Source organism: Pseudophryne corroboree, chromosome 7 (assembly GCF_028390025.1).
Source record: "Pseudophryne corroboree isolate aPseCor3 chromosome 7, aPseCor3.hap2, whole genome shotgun sequence".
Taxonomy (NCBI): Eukaryota; Metazoa; Chordata; class Amphibia; order Anura; family Myobatrachidae; genus Pseudophryne; species Pseudophryne corroboree.
In genome coordinates, this window is record NC_086450.1 from 412,646,590 (window position 1) to 412,662,528 (window position 15,939).

Below are 15,939 nucleotides of genomic sequence, written 5' to 3' on the forward strand. Positions count from 1 at the left end.
TGGGCTCACTCGCAGGTAAATCCCTGGATCCTGCAGATAATATCTCAGGGGTACAGGTTGAAATTAGAGACAGAGCCACCTCGCCGTTTCCTGAAGTCTGCTTTACCAACGTCCCCCTCAGAAAGGGAGACGGTTTTGGAAGCCATTCACAAGCTGTATTCTCAGCAGGTGATAGTCAAGGTACCTCTTCTACAACAAGGGAAGGGGTATTATTCCACTCTTTTTGTGGTACCGAAGCCGGATGGCTCGGTAAGGCCTATTCTAAATCTGAAGTCCTTGAACCTGTACATAAAGAAGTTCAAGTTCAAGATGGAGTCACTCAGAGCAGTGATAGCGAACCTGGAAGAAGGGGACTTTATGGTATCCTTGGACATCAAGGATGCGTATCTCCACGTTCCAATTACCCTTCACACCAGGGGTACCTCAGGTTCGTTGTACAAAACTGTCACTATCAGTTTCAGACGCTGCCGTTTGGTTTGTCCACGGCACCTCGGGTCTTTACAAAGGTAATGGCCGAGATAATATTTCTTCTTCGAAGAAAAGGCGTATTAATTATCCCATACTTGGACGATCTCCTAATAAGGGCAAGGTCCAGAGAACAGCTAGAGATGGGTTTAGCACTATCTCAAGAGGTGCTAAAGCAGCACGGATGGATTCTGAATATTCCAAAATCCCAATTAATGCCGACAACTCGTCTGCTGTTCCTGGGGATGATTCTGGACACAGTTCAGAAAAAGGTTTTTCTTCCCGAAGAAAAAGCCAAGGAGTTATCTGACCTGGTCAGGAACCTCCTAAAACCAGGAAAGGTGTCTGTACATCAATGCACAAGAGTCCTGGGAAAAAAAAAATAAAAAAATGGTAGCTTCTTACGAAGAAATCCCTTTCGGCAGATTCCATGCAAAGGGATCTGTTGGACAAATGGTCAGGGTCGCATCTTCAGATGCACCTGCGGATAACCCTGTCGCCGAGGACAAGGGTATCCCTTCTGTGGTGGTTGCAGGAGGCTCATCTATTGGAGGGCCGCAGATTCGGCATGCAGGATTGGATCCTGGTGACCACGGATGCCAGCCTGAGAGGCTGGGGAGCAGTCACACAGGGAAGAAATTTCCAGGGAGTGTGGTCGAGCCTGAAAAAGTCTCTTCACATAAGCATTCTGGAACTAAGAGCAATCTACAATGCTCTAAGCCAGGCGGAACCTCTGCTTCAAGGAAGACCGGTGTTGATCCAGTCGGACAACATCACGGCAGTCGCCCATGTAAACAGACAGGGCGGCACAAGAAGCAGGAGGGCAATGGCAGAAGCTGCCAGGATCCTTCGCTGGGCGGAGAATCACGTGATAGCACTGTCAGCAGTATTCATCCCGGGCGTGGACAACTGGGAAGCAGACTTCCTCAGCAGACACGACCTTCACCCGGGAGAGTGGGGACTTCATCCAGAAGTTTTCCACATGCTATTAAACCGTTGGGTAAAACCAATGGTGGACATGATGGCGTCTCGCCTCAACAAAACACTGGACAGATATTGCGCCAGGTCAAGAGATCCGCAGGCAATAGCTGTGGACGCGCTGGTAACACCTTGGGTGTACCAGTCGGTATATGTGTTTCCTCCTCTGCCTCTCATACCAAAGGTATTGAGGATTATACGGCAAAGAGGAGTAAGACTAGTGGCTCCGGATTGGCCAAGAAGGACTTGGTACCCGGAACTTCAAGAGATGGTCACGGACGATCCGTGGCCTCTACTTCTGAGAAGGGACCTGCTTCAGCAGGGTCCTTGTCTTTTTCAAGACTTACCGCGGCTGCGTTTGACGGCATGGCGTTTGAATGCCAGATCCTAAAAGGAAAAGGCATTCCGGAAGAAGTCATTCCTACCTTGATAAAGGCAAGGAAGGAAGTCACCGCGAAGCATTATCGCCGTATTTGGCGAAAATATGTTGCGTGGTGCGAGCAGCGGAGTGCTCCGATGGAGGAATTTCAACTGGGTCGTTTTCCTACATTTCCTGCAATCAGGATTGTCTATGGGTCTCAAATTGGGATCTATTAAGGTTCAAATTTCGGCCATATCAATATTCTTCCAAAAAGAATTGGCCTCAGTCCCTGAGGTCCAGATTTTTATCAAAGGAGTACTGCATATACAGCCTCCTGTGGTGCCTAAGGTGGCACCGTGGGATCTAAATGTAGTTTTAGATTTCCTCAAATCCAATTGGTTTGAACCACTAAAGAATGTGGATTTGAAATATCTCACATGGAAAGTGACTATGTTACTGGCCCTGGCTTCGGCCGGGAGAGTATCTGAACTGGCGGCTTTGTTTTATAAAAGCCCTTATTTAATTTTCCATTCGACATAGGGCAGAGCGGCGGACGCGTCCGCATTTTCTCCCTAAGGTGGTATCAGCGTTTCACCTGAACCAGCCTATTGTAGTGCCTGCGGCTACAGACGACTTGAAGGACTCCAAGTTGTTGGACGTTGTCAGAGCCTTAAAAATATACATTTAAAGGACGGCTAGAGTCAGAAAATCTGACTCGCTGTTTATACTGTATGCACCCAACAAGTTGGGTGCACCTGCTTCTAAGCAGTCGATTGCTCGTTGGATTTGTAACAAAATTCAACTTGTACATTCTGTGGCAGGCCTGCCACAGCCTAAATCTGTTAAGGCCCATTCCGCAAGGAAGGTGGGCTCATCTTGGGCGCCTGCCCGAGGGGTCTCGGCATTACAACTCTGCCGAGCAGCTACGTGGTCAGGGGAGAACACGTTTGTAAATTTTTACAAATTTGATACCCTGGCAAAGGAGGACCTGGAGTTCTCTCATTCGGTGCTGCAGAGTCATCCGCACTCTCCCGCCCGTTTGGGAGCTTTGGTATAATCCCCATGGTCCTTTCAGGAACCCCAGCATCCACTTAGGACGATAGAGAAAATAAGAATTTACTTACCGATAATTCTATTTCTCGGAGTCCGTAGTGGATGCTGGGCGCCCATCCCAAGTGCGGATTATCTGCAATACTTGTACATAGTTATTGTTAACTAATTCGGGTTATTGTTTAGGAAGCCATCTTTCAGAGGCTCCTCTGTTATCATACTGTTAACTGGGTTTAGATCACAAGTTGTACGGTGTGATTGGTGTGGCTGGTATGAGTCTTACCCGGGATTCAAAATCCTCCCTTATTGTGTACGCTCGTCCGGGCACAGTACCTAACTGGAGTCTGGAGGAGGGTCATAGGGGGAGGAGCCAGTACACACCACCTGACCTGTAAAAGCTTTACTTTTGTGCCCTGTCTCCTGCGGAGCCGCTATTCCCCATGGTCCTTTCAGGAACCCCAGCATCCACTACGGACTCCGAGAAATAGAATTATCGGTAAGTAAATTCTTATTTTTTATTTTACCAGAGAATCAAAATCTAGACAAAAAAGCCCCACTGGTAATGCACCCAAACCCCGCTCCTGAGCAGGCAAACTCTGCCCCCGAACAGGCAAACCCTGCCCCTGACCCACCGGGACAACGACATATACAAATCTCCAAAAAGCCACACTCGCGTTCTAAAACAAATGTTGTAGACATACCAAATACATAAATATATATTACACTGTGTATGTTTAATTAACATGATTTTATATTATGTGATACTCACCTGCTATGATAAGATCAAGAATAGGTAGCAAAGGTGAACCTGCTGTAGCGTGTTCTTCCTAGCATTCCAATAATACAAATCCATACAGCAATTATGGTTCATTTTCCATTTTACTTCTGTTCAAAACAAGTAAAATACTGTTGTGATAATCACATACGAGTAGCGATTCCAAAGTATCACTTTGCTTACACCCACTTTCTAGAGTGATGCTTCCTTTTTTCTTTTTCTTTTTTGAGGGGGGGGGGTTGAGATTCAGGATGGTTACACGAAAATCAGGACTATTAGCAGATATGTTTAATGTTGAGTGTAACACTAAATTCAGCTGTGTTGCTGATAACGAGCGCTGTGGTTGGAATGTTGGTATGGTATATATGTAGTGCCTACAAGAAAGCATATACATTTAAAGACAGCAAATGTTTAAATCCCTTTTGGACATGTGGTTGATGCAGAAATGTTAGGATCGCATGTGTTCTGGTCCGATTGTAATAGTAACTATCCCTATCTTATTCTATACTGTGGTTGCAAGTCTGGCCACAGTTTTTGGTCTCCTCCGGTGGTTTGAGTCGCTTGTAATTCAGGCTTGCCGGGATCGCCGGAAGTTACTTCCGATGGTATCGGGTGCCAGCTTCCTGTGTTCGTAGCGGGCATGAGGCAACAGGCTTCTCACTCTTACCGAGATAATCTGCTTGTACTCAAAACGGTTTCACGTCTCCAGGACACTTTTTCAAGGATCTTGAAAAAGCATCCTGGAGACATGAAACGCATCCTGGAGACATGAAACGCATTGGAGTACAATCAGCTCCTGTCATTTTTCAAACACAGCCTGTAACATGGCAGTTAGGAGATAGTTGGTTGGTACTTTATCTCTTTCCAAGGCTTAGTACATGTGCTCCACAATAAGCTGTTCCTATTTATGTGCAATAAGATAACTTCTGTGTCTCACTCAGTAGCTCACTGTGACCCAATGGACGTCGCGCCTCGCCTGACTTCAGGAGAAAGACAAGCGGGAGATGGAACATCATTACCCGAAACCCCGAATCCTAAAATGGTCTGAATCTCATTATGTGCTTGTTATTATGTGGTTAATGTGAAAAGAGTAAAGACATGGACCAGTGGGGAAGTTTCCCATAGAAACCAATCTGCTTTGAGGAAGCATTTATCAAGTACATTCTATAAAATGATTGGGAGATGCTGTTTGGTTGCCATGGGCAACTTCTCCACTGCTCCACTTTTTTTCACTGCTATGTTCTCTGAATGCTTCTTTAGTTGCCTCTAATGTGTGAATTACATTATTTACTTCTTTTTTTTTATTGATCAGTGTTTTATAGTTTGTAGGTTCATACCGCTATTTTGTTTCATGCAGCCATTAGTGATGTTACATGTGGTCCAGCAGGAATGTAATTTTGTATTTAATAAAATTATTTATACCAGGGTTCCAAATCTAAATAGAGGAATGTGGGAACCACCCAAAAAATGTATTCCTGTATAAGAAGCCCCCTGACCAGCAGTGATTAGATTATACCAAAACTTTCTACTTTAAGATGGGTGTGGTATATTTTGTAGACCTTCACTGCATCAACATGAGAATGTCCACATGCTTGTCATGCCGACATTGACCATGTCGACATTCATGATGTCAATACTGATGAAATGTCAACATGATTAGAATGTCGCCAAGACATCCCTTGTAGACTTGTGGGGACTTACCTGGCACTGTGGATCCAGTGATGTCTTTCAGGTGTGGCAGTGACATTCTGATGACTTCTGGCACTTCTGGCTTTAAGTATGACTAACCCTGACCCCTAACCCTCCCCTCCCACAGCCTAACTCTTGTCATAGTGCCTAACCCTATCCTCCCGTCCTGTAGCCAAACCCTAACCTTTCATCCTGTAGCCTAATGCTCCACCTAGTGCTTAACCCTAACCTCTCCCCCTGTAGCCAAACCCTAACTTCCCCTCCTGTAGCCAAACCCTAACTTCCCCTCCTGTAGCCAAACCCTAACCTCCCCTCCTGTAGCCAAACCCTAACTTCCCCTCCTGTAGCCAAACCCTAACCTCTCCTCCTGTAGCCAAACCCTAACTTCCCCTCCTGTAGCCAAACCCTAACTTCCCCTCCTGTAGCCAAACCCTAACTTCCCCTCCTGTAGCCAAACCCTAACTTCCCCTCCTGTAGCCAAACCATAACCTCCCCTCCTGTAGCCAAACCATAACCTCCCCTCCTGTAGCCAAACCCTAACTTCCCCTCCTGTAGCCATACCCTAACCTCCCGTCCCTTCGCCTAGTGCTTATCCCTAACCACCCCTCCTGTAGCCTAACCCTTACCTCCCGTCCCTCCGCCTAACCCTCCGCCTAGTGCCTTACCCTAACCTCCCCTCCTGTAGCCTAACTCTACTCGTAGAGCCTAACCCTAACATCCCCTCTTGTAGCCTAACCTTCTGTCCCGTAGTCTAACCCTCCCCCTAGAGCCTAACCCTAACCTCCCGTACCATAGTTTAACCCTCCGCCGAGTGCCTAACGCTAACCTCCCCTCCTGTAGTCTAATCCTCCCCGTATAGCCTAACCTTAACCTCCCCTCCTGTTGCCTAGCCCTAATCTCCCATAGACTAACCCTCCGCCTAGTGCCTAACCTTTATCTTCCTTCATGTAGCTTAACCCTCCGCCGAATGCCTAACCCTAACCTTCCCTCCAGTAATCTAACCCTTCCCCTAGAGCCTAATCCTAACCTCCCCTCCTGTTGCCTAACCCTAACCTCCCATATCCTAACCCTCCGCCTAGTGCCTAACCTTATCTCCATTCATGTAGCTTAACCCTCTGCCCAGTGCCTCACCCTAACTTCGCCTCCTGTAGCCTAACCATAACCTCCCGCTGCCGGCCCAGGCAGAATCTCACCATTTCACTTGTTGACATTGCACATGTTGACATTTTGTAGGTGACGACATGTTCCCTGCTGATATTGCTTAAATCATAACTGTCGGCATTGTGGTGTTGACATTTATTCATGTTGACGACTTTGTAATTGGTGGCACTATAACTATATGCCCTTTAAGATACCTCTCTTTGGATTTTCCATGTGATTATTTCACATTTTGGCAGTTTCATAGCTTTGTACTTACTGTAAATCTGCAATGTTCTTATTGTTACTTGTGTCCTTTATCGGCTCCTCTTCCCTCTGTAGATGTCAGCTGTTTATGCTGAGTTAGAGAATCGCTTTATCAACAGTTTCCCAGGAAAAGTTAGCAGTATGAGATCCCGTGGGTCGTGTAACCTCTACCATTCAACAGGTACCAGTCTTTCCTGCCCCTGTGTGACACTTGCACTATACGTCAGTCTTGTGAGACAGAATGTCTAAACTCTTGTCTGGCATTAGGAGAACGTAAACTGGCAAAGGGCACTCACTGGCAAAATTCTGCACCGCCCTCGGACCCATGTCCCCCACGTCCACCCAGTGCCCCATCACCCAGCAGTTCCGAGTCTAATCCCTATGTCAGCTTGGATGGCAGCCTGCCTCCTTCGCCAACTCATAGGAAGATTTTCACCTTCTCACGGCCGAGTCGCTCCCGAGATACTGACCGATTCCTGGATGTGCTCAGCCGGCAACTGGGGCAAAATCTAACCATCACTGACCAGTTTCTTACCCCTGAGAATGACTATGAAGAGGTAAAGGGGCTGAATGTGTTTGGGTAGATTTTTCATTTGGAATTCGGTTTCTTACACACATTTGCATTTTCTCTATCGTCCTAGTGGATGCTGGGGTTCCTGAAAGGACCATGGGGAATAGCGGCTCCGCAGGAGACAGGGCACAAAAGTAAAGCTTTACGATCAGGTGGTGTGTACTGGCTCCTCCCCCTATGACCCTCCTCCAAGCCTCAGTTAGATTTTTGTGCCCGGCCGAGAAGGGTGCAATCTAGGTGGCTCTCCTAAAGAGCTGCTTAGAAAAGTTTAGCTTAGGTTTTTTATTTTACAGTGAGTCCTGCTGGCAACAGGATCACTGCAACGAGGGACTTAGGGGAGAAGAAGTGAACTCACCTGCGTGCAGGATGGATTGGCTTCTTGGCTACTGGACATTAGCTCCAGAGGGACGATCACAGGTACAGCCTGGATGGTCACCGGAGCCTCGCCGCCGGCCCCCTTGCAGATGCTGAAACGAGAAGAGGTCCAGAATCGGCGGCAGAAGACTCCTCAGTCTTCTTAAGGTAGCGCACAGCACTGCAGCTGTGCGCCATTTTCCTCTCAGCACACTTCACACGGCAGTCACTGAGGGTGCAGGGCGCTGGGAGGGGGGCGCCCTGGGAGGCAAATGAAAACCTTTTTTGGCTAAAAATACCTCACATATAGCCTCCGGGGGCTATATGGAGATATTTAACCCCTGCCAGAATCCACTAAAGAGCGGGAGACGAGCCCGCCGAAAAAGGGGCGGGGCCTATCTCCTCAGCACACAGCGCCATTTTCCTCACACAGCTCCGCTGGTCAGGAAGGCTCCCAGGCTCTCCCCTGCACTGCACTACAGAAACAGGGTAAAACAAGAGAGGGGGGGCAAAATTGTGGCAAAACTATATTATTAAAGCAGCTGTACAGGGAGCACTTATTATAAGGCTATCCCTGTCATATATAGCGCTTTTGGTGTGTGCTGGCAAACTCTCCCTCTGTCTCCCCAAAGGGCTAGTGGGGTCCTGTCTTCGTTAAGAGCATTCCCTGTGTGTCTGCTGTGTGTCGGTACGTGTGTGTCGACATGTATGTGGACGATATTGGTGTGGAGGCGGAGCAATTGCCAAATATGGGGATGTCACCTCCTAGGGGGTCGACACCAGAATGGATGCCTTTATTTATGGAATTACGGGATAGTGTCAACACGCTAAAGCAGTCGTTTGACGACATGAGACGGCCGGACAATCAATTAGTGCCTGTCCAGGCGCCTCAAACACCGTCAGGGGCTGTAAAACGCCCTTTGCCTCAGTCGGTCGACACAGACCCAGACACAGGCACTGATTCCAGTGGCGACGGTGACGAATCAACCGTATTTTCTAGTAGGGCCACACGTTATATGATTTTGGCAATGAAGGAGGCGTTACATATTGCTGATACTACAGGTACCACAAAACAGGGTATCATGTGGGGTGTGAAAAAACTACCTATAGTTTTTCCTGAATCAGATGAATTAAATGAGGTGTGTGATGAAGCGTGGGTTGCCCCCGATAAAAAAATGCTAATTTCAAAGAAGTTATTGGCTTTATACCCTTTCCCGCCAGAGGTTAGGGCGCGCTGGGAAACACCTCCTAGGGTGGACAAGGCGCTCACACGCTTATCAAAACAAGTGGCGTTACCCTCTCCTGAGACGGCCGCACTTAAAGATCCATCAGATAGGAGGATGGAAAATATCCAAAAAAGTATATACACACATACAGGTGTTATACTACGACCAGCTATAGCGACAGCCTGGATGTGCAGTGCTGGGGTAGCTTGGTCAGAGTCCCTGATTGAAAATATTGATACCCTGGATAGGGACAATGTTTTATTGTCTTTAGAGCAAATAAAGGATGCATTTCTTTATATGCGTGATGCACAGAGGGATATCTGCACACTGGCATCACGGGTAAGTGCTATGTCCATTTCGGCCAGAAGAAGTTTATGGACGCGACAGTGGTCAGGCGATGCGGACTCAAAACGGCATATGGAAGTTTTGCCGTATAAAGGGGAGGAGTTATTTGGTGTCGGTCTATCGGATTTGGTGGCCACGGCTACAGCCGGGAAATCCACCTTTTTACCTCAAGTCACTCCCCAACAGAAAAAGACACCGACTTTTCAACCGCAGCCCTTTCGTTCCTTTAAAAACAAGAGAGCAAAGGGATATTCATATCTGCCACGAGGCAGAGGAAGGGGGAAGAGACAGCAACAGGCAGCTCCTTCCCAGGAACAGAAGCCCTCCCCCGCTTCTACAAAAGCCTCAGCATGACGCTGGGGCTTCTCAAGCGGACTCGGGGGCGGTGGGGGGTCGTCTCAAGAATTTCAGCGCGCAGTGGGCTCACTCGCAGGTAGATCCCTGGATCCTGCAGATAATATCTCAGGGGTACAGGTTGGAACTAGAGACGGATCCACCTCGCCGTTTCCTGAAGTCTGCTTTACCAACGTCCCCCTCCGACAGGGTGACGGTCTTGGAAGCCATTCACAAGCTGTACTCTCAGCAGGTGATAGTCAAGGTACCCCTTTTACAACAAGGAAAGGGGTATTATTCCACTCTATTTGTGGTACCGAAGCCGGATGGCTCGGTAAGACCTATTCTAAATCTGAAATCCTTGAACCTGTACATAAAGAAGTTCAAGTTCAAGATGGAGTCACTCAGAGCAGTGATAGCGAACCTGGAAGAAGGGGACTTTATGGTATCCTTGGACATCAAGGATGCGTATCTCCACGTTCCAATTTACCCCTCACACCAGGGGTACCTCAGGTTCGTCGTACAGAACTGTCACTATCAGTTTCAGACGCTGCCGTTCGGATTGTCCACGGCACCTCGGGTCTTTACCAAGGTAATGGCCGAGATGATGATTCTTCTTCGAAGAAAAGGCGTATTAATTATCCCATACTTGGACTATCTCCTAATAAGGGCAAGGTCCAGAGAACAGCTAGAGATGGGATTAGCACTGTCTCAAGAAGTGCTAAAACAGCACGGGTGGATTCTGAATATTCCAAAATCCCAGTTAATTCCGACAACACGTCTGCTGTTCCTAGGGATGATTCTGGACACGGTTCAGAAAAAGGTTTTTCTCCCGGAGGAAAAAGCCAAGGAGTTATCCGAGCTTGTCAGGAACCTCCTAAAACCAGGAAAGGTGTCTGTACATCAATGCACAAGAGTCCTGGGAAAAATGGTGGCTTCTTACGAAGCAATTCCATTCGGCAGATTCCACGCAAGAATTTTCCAGAGGGATCTGTTGGACAAATGGTCAGGGTCGCATCTTCAGATGCACCAGCGGATAACCCTGTCTCCAAGGACAAGGGTATCTCTTCTGTGGTGGTTGCAGAGTGCTCATCTATTGGAGGGCCGCAGATTCGGCATACAGGATTGGATCCTGGTGACCACGGACGCCAGCCTGAGAGGCTGGGGAGCAGTCACACAAGGAAGAAACTTCCAGGGCGTGTGGTCGAGCCTGGAAACGTCTCTTCACATAAACATTCTGGAACTAAGAGCAATCTACAATGCTCTAAGCCAGGCAGAACCTCTGCTTCAAGGAAAACCGGTGTTGATCCAGTCGGACAACATCACGGCAGTCGCCCATGTGAACAGACAGGGCGGCACAAGAAGCAGGAGTGCAATGGCAGAAGCTGCAAGGATTCTTCGCTGGGCAGAGAATCATGTGATAGCACTGTCAGCAGTGTTCATCCCGGGAGTGGACAACTGGGAAGCAGACTTCCTCAGCAGACACGACCTTCACCCGGGAGAGTGGGGACTTCATCCAGAAGTTTTCCACATGCTGGTAACCCGTTGGGAAAGACCAATGGTGGACATGATGGCGTCTCGCCTCAACAAAAAACTGGACAGGTATTGCGCCAGGTCAAGAGATCCGCAGGCAATAGCTGTGGACGCGCTGGTAACGCCTTGGGTGTACCAGTCGGTGTATGTGTTTCCTCCTCTGCCTCTCATACCAAAAGTATTGAGAATTATACGGCAAAGAGGCGTAAGAACGATACTAGTGGTTCCGGATTGGCCAAGAAGGACTTGGTACCCGGAACTTCAAGAGATGATCACGGAAGATCCGTGGCCTCTACCTCTGAGAAGGGACTTGCTTCAGCAGGGTCCCTGTCTGTTTCAAGACTTACCGCGGCTGCGTTTGACGGCATGGCGGTTGAACGCCGGATCCTAAAGGAAAAAGGCATGCCGGAAGAAGTCATTCCTACTTTGATTAAAGCAAGGAAGGAAGTAACCGCGCAACATTATCACCGCATTTGGCGAAAATATGTTGCGTGGTGCGAGGATCGGAGTGCTCCGACGGAGGAATTTCAACTGGGTCGATTCCTACATTTCCTGCAATCAGGATTGTCTATGGGTCTCAAATTGGGATCTATTAAGGTTCAAATTTCGGCCCTGTCGATTTTCTTCCAAAAAGAATTGGCTTCAGTTCCTGAAGTCCAGACTTTTGTTAAGGGAGTGCTGCATATACAGCCCCCTGTGGTGCCTCCAGTGGCACCGTGGGATCTCAATGTTGTTTTGGACTTTCTCAAATCTCATTGGTTTGAACCACTAAAAACTGTGGATTTGAAATATCTCACATGGAAAGTGACCATGCTACTAGCCCTGGCTTCGGCCAGGAGAGTGTCAGAACTGGCAGCTTTATCTTACAAAAGCCCATATCTGATTTTCCATTCGGACAGGGCAGAACTGCGGACTCGTCCGCATTTTCTCCCTAAGGTGGTGTCAGCATTTCATCTGAACCAACCTATTGTAGTGCCTGCGGCTACAAGCGACTTGGAGGACTCCAAGTTGTTGGACGTTGTCAGAGCTTTAAAAATATACATTTCAAGGACAGCTGGAGTCAGGAAATCTGACTCGCTGTTTATACTATATGCTCCCAACAAGTTGGGCGCTCCTGCGTCTAAGCAGACTATTGCTCGCTGGATTTGTAGTACGATTCAGCTTGCACATTCTGTGGCAGGCCTGCCACAGCCAAAATCGGTAAAAGCCCACTCCACAAGGAAGGTGGGTTCTTCTTGGGCGGCTGCCCGAGGGGTCTCGGCATTACAACTCTGCCGAGCGGCTACGTGGTCGGGGGAGAACACGTTTGTAAAATTCTACAAATTTGATACCCTGGCTAAGGAGGACCTGGAGTTCTCTCATTCGGTGCTGCAGAGTCATCCGCACTCTCCCGCCCGTTTGGGAGCTTTGGTATAATCCCCATGGTCCTTTCAGGAACCCCAGCATCCACTAGGACGATAGAGAAAATAAGAATTTACTTACCGATAATTCTATTTCTCGGAGTCCGTAGTGGATGCTGGGCGCCCATCCCAAGTGCGGATTATCTGCATTACTTGTACATAGTTACAAAAATCGGGTTATTATTGTTGTGAGCCATCTTTTCAGAGGCTCCGCTGTTATCATACTGTTAACTGGGTTTAGATCACAGGTTGTACGGTGTGATTGGTGTGGCTGGTATGAGTCTTACCCGGGATTCATAAATCCTTCCTTATTGTGTACGCTCGTCCGGGCACAGTACCTAACTGAGGCTTGGAGGAGGGTCATAGGGGGAGGAGCCAGTACACACCACCTGATCGTAAAGCTTTACTTTTGTGCCCTGTCTCCTGCGGAGCCGCTATTCCCCATGGTCCTTTCAGGAACCCCAGCATCCACTACGGACTCCGAGAAATAGAATTATCGGTAAGTAAATTCTTATTTTTATGTGAGTGATTGTTTATTAAAGGGATTTTCTTGTCTTGAAAGATTTAAACAATGGTCTTAATGTGTGGCCCCGACCCAGTGCACGTTCTAAGCTGGGCCTCCTTCCCTTCTTTCTCCTGTCCCTACACCGTGTGCACATACAGTATTGCTGTATTCCAGAATGTAGACTATGACAAACACAACGATCCAGTGTTATTTTTATATCTGAAAAGCACTATATTTCCAACAAGGCAACAGCCCTGTGCTTTTGCGCTATACTGTTGCTATACTGTTACTGAAAGCTGGAGGTGGGTTTCATCTTTGTGTTATGGACCCCAAAGCAATTTGGTCAGTTACTCCACTGCTTGCTCATAGACAGGAGTGTTTTATCAGCGGAGGGATCCTGTGCGCAAACTCTGTTGTGCAGCAGTGTTTGCCCCTTTGACCCAGGGGGGCCATGTACACTGCACACCTTGCACTGAGTATAAATATGGCCTCTGCCCATAAGGTTTTACTAAACACATTGCTTGGTCTTTCTGGGCACATTTATTTACATATGGGGGGTAATTCAGACCTGATCGCTAGGGTGCGGTTTTTGCAGCCCTGCGATCAGGTAGTCGCCACCTACAGGGGGAGGGTATGGAGTGTCTGTAGGTGTGCATTCGCATTTGTAACAGAGCTGCACAAACATCAGTTTGTGTAGTCCCTGCTCAGCCCAGGACTTACTCTGCCGCTGCGATGGATTGCTGGTGATCGGGGCCGGAGCTGACGTCAGACACCCTCCCTCCAAACTCCTGGTTCCTCCTGCGTTTTCCCGGACACTCCTAGAAAACGGTCAGTTGCCACCCACAAATGGCCTCTTCCTGTCAGTCACCTTGCGACCGCCCGTGCGATTGCTTTTTTCGCACCATCCCGTCGCTATGCCCGGTGCAGTCGTCCGACGCGCCGGCGTAATGTGGTGCATACGCATGCACAGTTCAGACCTGATCGCCCGCTGTGCAAATACGCACAGCAGCGATCAGGTCTGAATTTCCCCCATGATTCCTTTGGATATGAGCTTTGGTTTGCATTGTATTCAAGTGATTCCAGAGAGCTTCTCTTATTCAAGGGCAAATAAAATAAGCAATTGTGCCGGGTCATACTCTGTAACAGAAAGAGAAGGTAGAAAGTAGTATAATTTGCAGGGTGGCACATAACTATTGTATAAGCCAGAGAGTCTCAACGTGGTCGTCAAGGCACCACAACAGTCCAGGTTTTAAGTTTATTCATGCTTGGCCACAGGTGACTTAATTTGCACCTCAGTCAATTTGATTTAACCATCTGTGCTGAGCCATGGCTATACCTAAAACCTGGAGCGTTGGTGTGCCTTGAGGACTGCGTTTGAGAACCTCTGGTATAAGCCAGTACAGTTAAGTACCTGGAATATTAGAAAATGTATTTATTTTTCCTTTCTGTTGCATATTACTGGAATAAAGGTAGAATATTGATCAAGTGGACATGAGTATGATTCTGCAATGTTGTACAATAGTAAAAGGCCGGCTTTCATTCTATTGTGTTGTCTCTTCCCTCTTCTTCAGATGACTTTTCAGGATGAGCAGCTGAGCTGTGCACCACCTGATGTTAGCACCACCAGCGAATCAGCGGGCAGCAGTGAGGATGGCAGCTCTCTCACCTATTCTTCAGTGTCCGACCACATTCCCCCACCACCTCACAGCCCCCCTCCGCCACCTCCTCCGCAACTTTCCAGAGGAGAGCCAGCAAAAATGAAGGAGAGCCGTAAAGCAGCGTCCATGCCCTTCTCTCGGAGTCTGGGGAGCTGCATACCCCCGTTACCTCCAGCTCCTCCTCCTCTCCCAATACTGCCTGTTCCTCCTGCGCCACCTCTGTTGCCCCTGGCACACCGCAGCATGCACCGGCGCAGTGAATCCAGCCACATGAGTGTGAAGAGGCTGCGCTGGGAACAGGTGGAGAATTCAGAAGGAACGATATGGGGGCAGGTGAGTATCAGAGGATATTCATGAAGCAGTGAAAAGAGTGGAGAAGTGAGACTGTGGGAAGTAGCTCATGGCAACCAATCAGCTGCTCCGTACAATTGCGTAGTATGCAAATTATAAATATTATTTAAATGCTGATTGGTTGTCATGGGCAACTTCTCCACTGACTCACTTCGCCACACTTTTCACTGCTTCATGAATAGACCCCATAGAGTTGTGTGAATTTGTCATTCGATTCCTCTGCTGAGGTCTTTATTGGCTCCAGCCTTGTTACTGCTCGCTAGTGTGTGACAGTCATTATCTCCCTCCTTTCTGCAGCTGGGAGAGGACTCGGACTATGAGAAATTGAGTGATATGGTGAAGTACCTGGATTTGGAGCTTCATTTCGGGACCCAGAAACCAACACGTAAGCAGATCCAGACCCTTTGGTGTTACAATCCCCAGTCTCCTCTCTGTGGAAATGTCCTCTTACACTATGTAGTGTATTTACAATGGGATTGTCTTGTGGAACCCCACAAATAAAGAATAATAATAATACAATGGCATTTTGTGCCCATTATATTACACTATAGAAATGTTGCATAAATATTGATGTATTCTACCTATTGGCTACAAAGCATGGAAGCAGCTAAGGGGGGTATTCAATTTGTTTTGGAATTTTCGACAGGACGGAAAGACGGCACTTTCCGCTGCTAATCAGCACTTTTTGACACTTCAATATTCAATTGAAGTGTCCGCCCTGTTGAAAATTCCGAAATGTCGATAAACACATGGATGAGCGGAATCTCTACTCATCCATGTGTTTTCAACCCCGCCTCGGTCAAAAATGGACCCGTTTTTGCACGTGGCAGGGTCGAAAACACATGGATGAGCAGAGGGTGAAAATGAATGGTTGGAATCAGGCGGGAGGAAACAGCCCGCAATAGAATACTGAGGTGTCGGATCCTCAGTGTCGGAGAGGA

General features: G+C 48.0%; 1 protein-coding gene across 9 annotated transcripts in view; it reads left to right on the forward strand.

Annotated features, from left to right (window-relative positions):
• Nucleotides 1-15,939, forward strand: part of GRID2IP (Grid2 interacting protein) — a 316,826-nt gene that overhangs the window by 249,339 nt on the left and 51,548 nt on the right. For 8 of the 9 annotated variants that reach the window (XM_063934719.1, XM_063934721.1, XM_063934720.1 and 5 more), the window contains 5 exons: nucleotides 4,571-4,671; nucleotides 6,798-6,903; nucleotides 6,990-7,279; nucleotides 14,561-14,980; nucleotides 15,296-15,383. In XM_063934719.1, the coding sequence (XP_063790789.1) occupies nucleotides 4,571-4,671; nucleotides 6,798-6,903; nucleotides 6,990-7,279; nucleotides 14,561-14,980; nucleotides 15,296-15,383 (1,005 nt within the window). The remainder of the gene's footprint in view (nucleotides 1-4,570; nucleotides 4,672-6,797; nucleotides 6,904-6,989; nucleotides 7,280-14,560; nucleotides 14,981-15,295; nucleotides 15,384-15,939) is intronic. The other variant, XM_063934722.1, reaches the window with a different exon arrangement.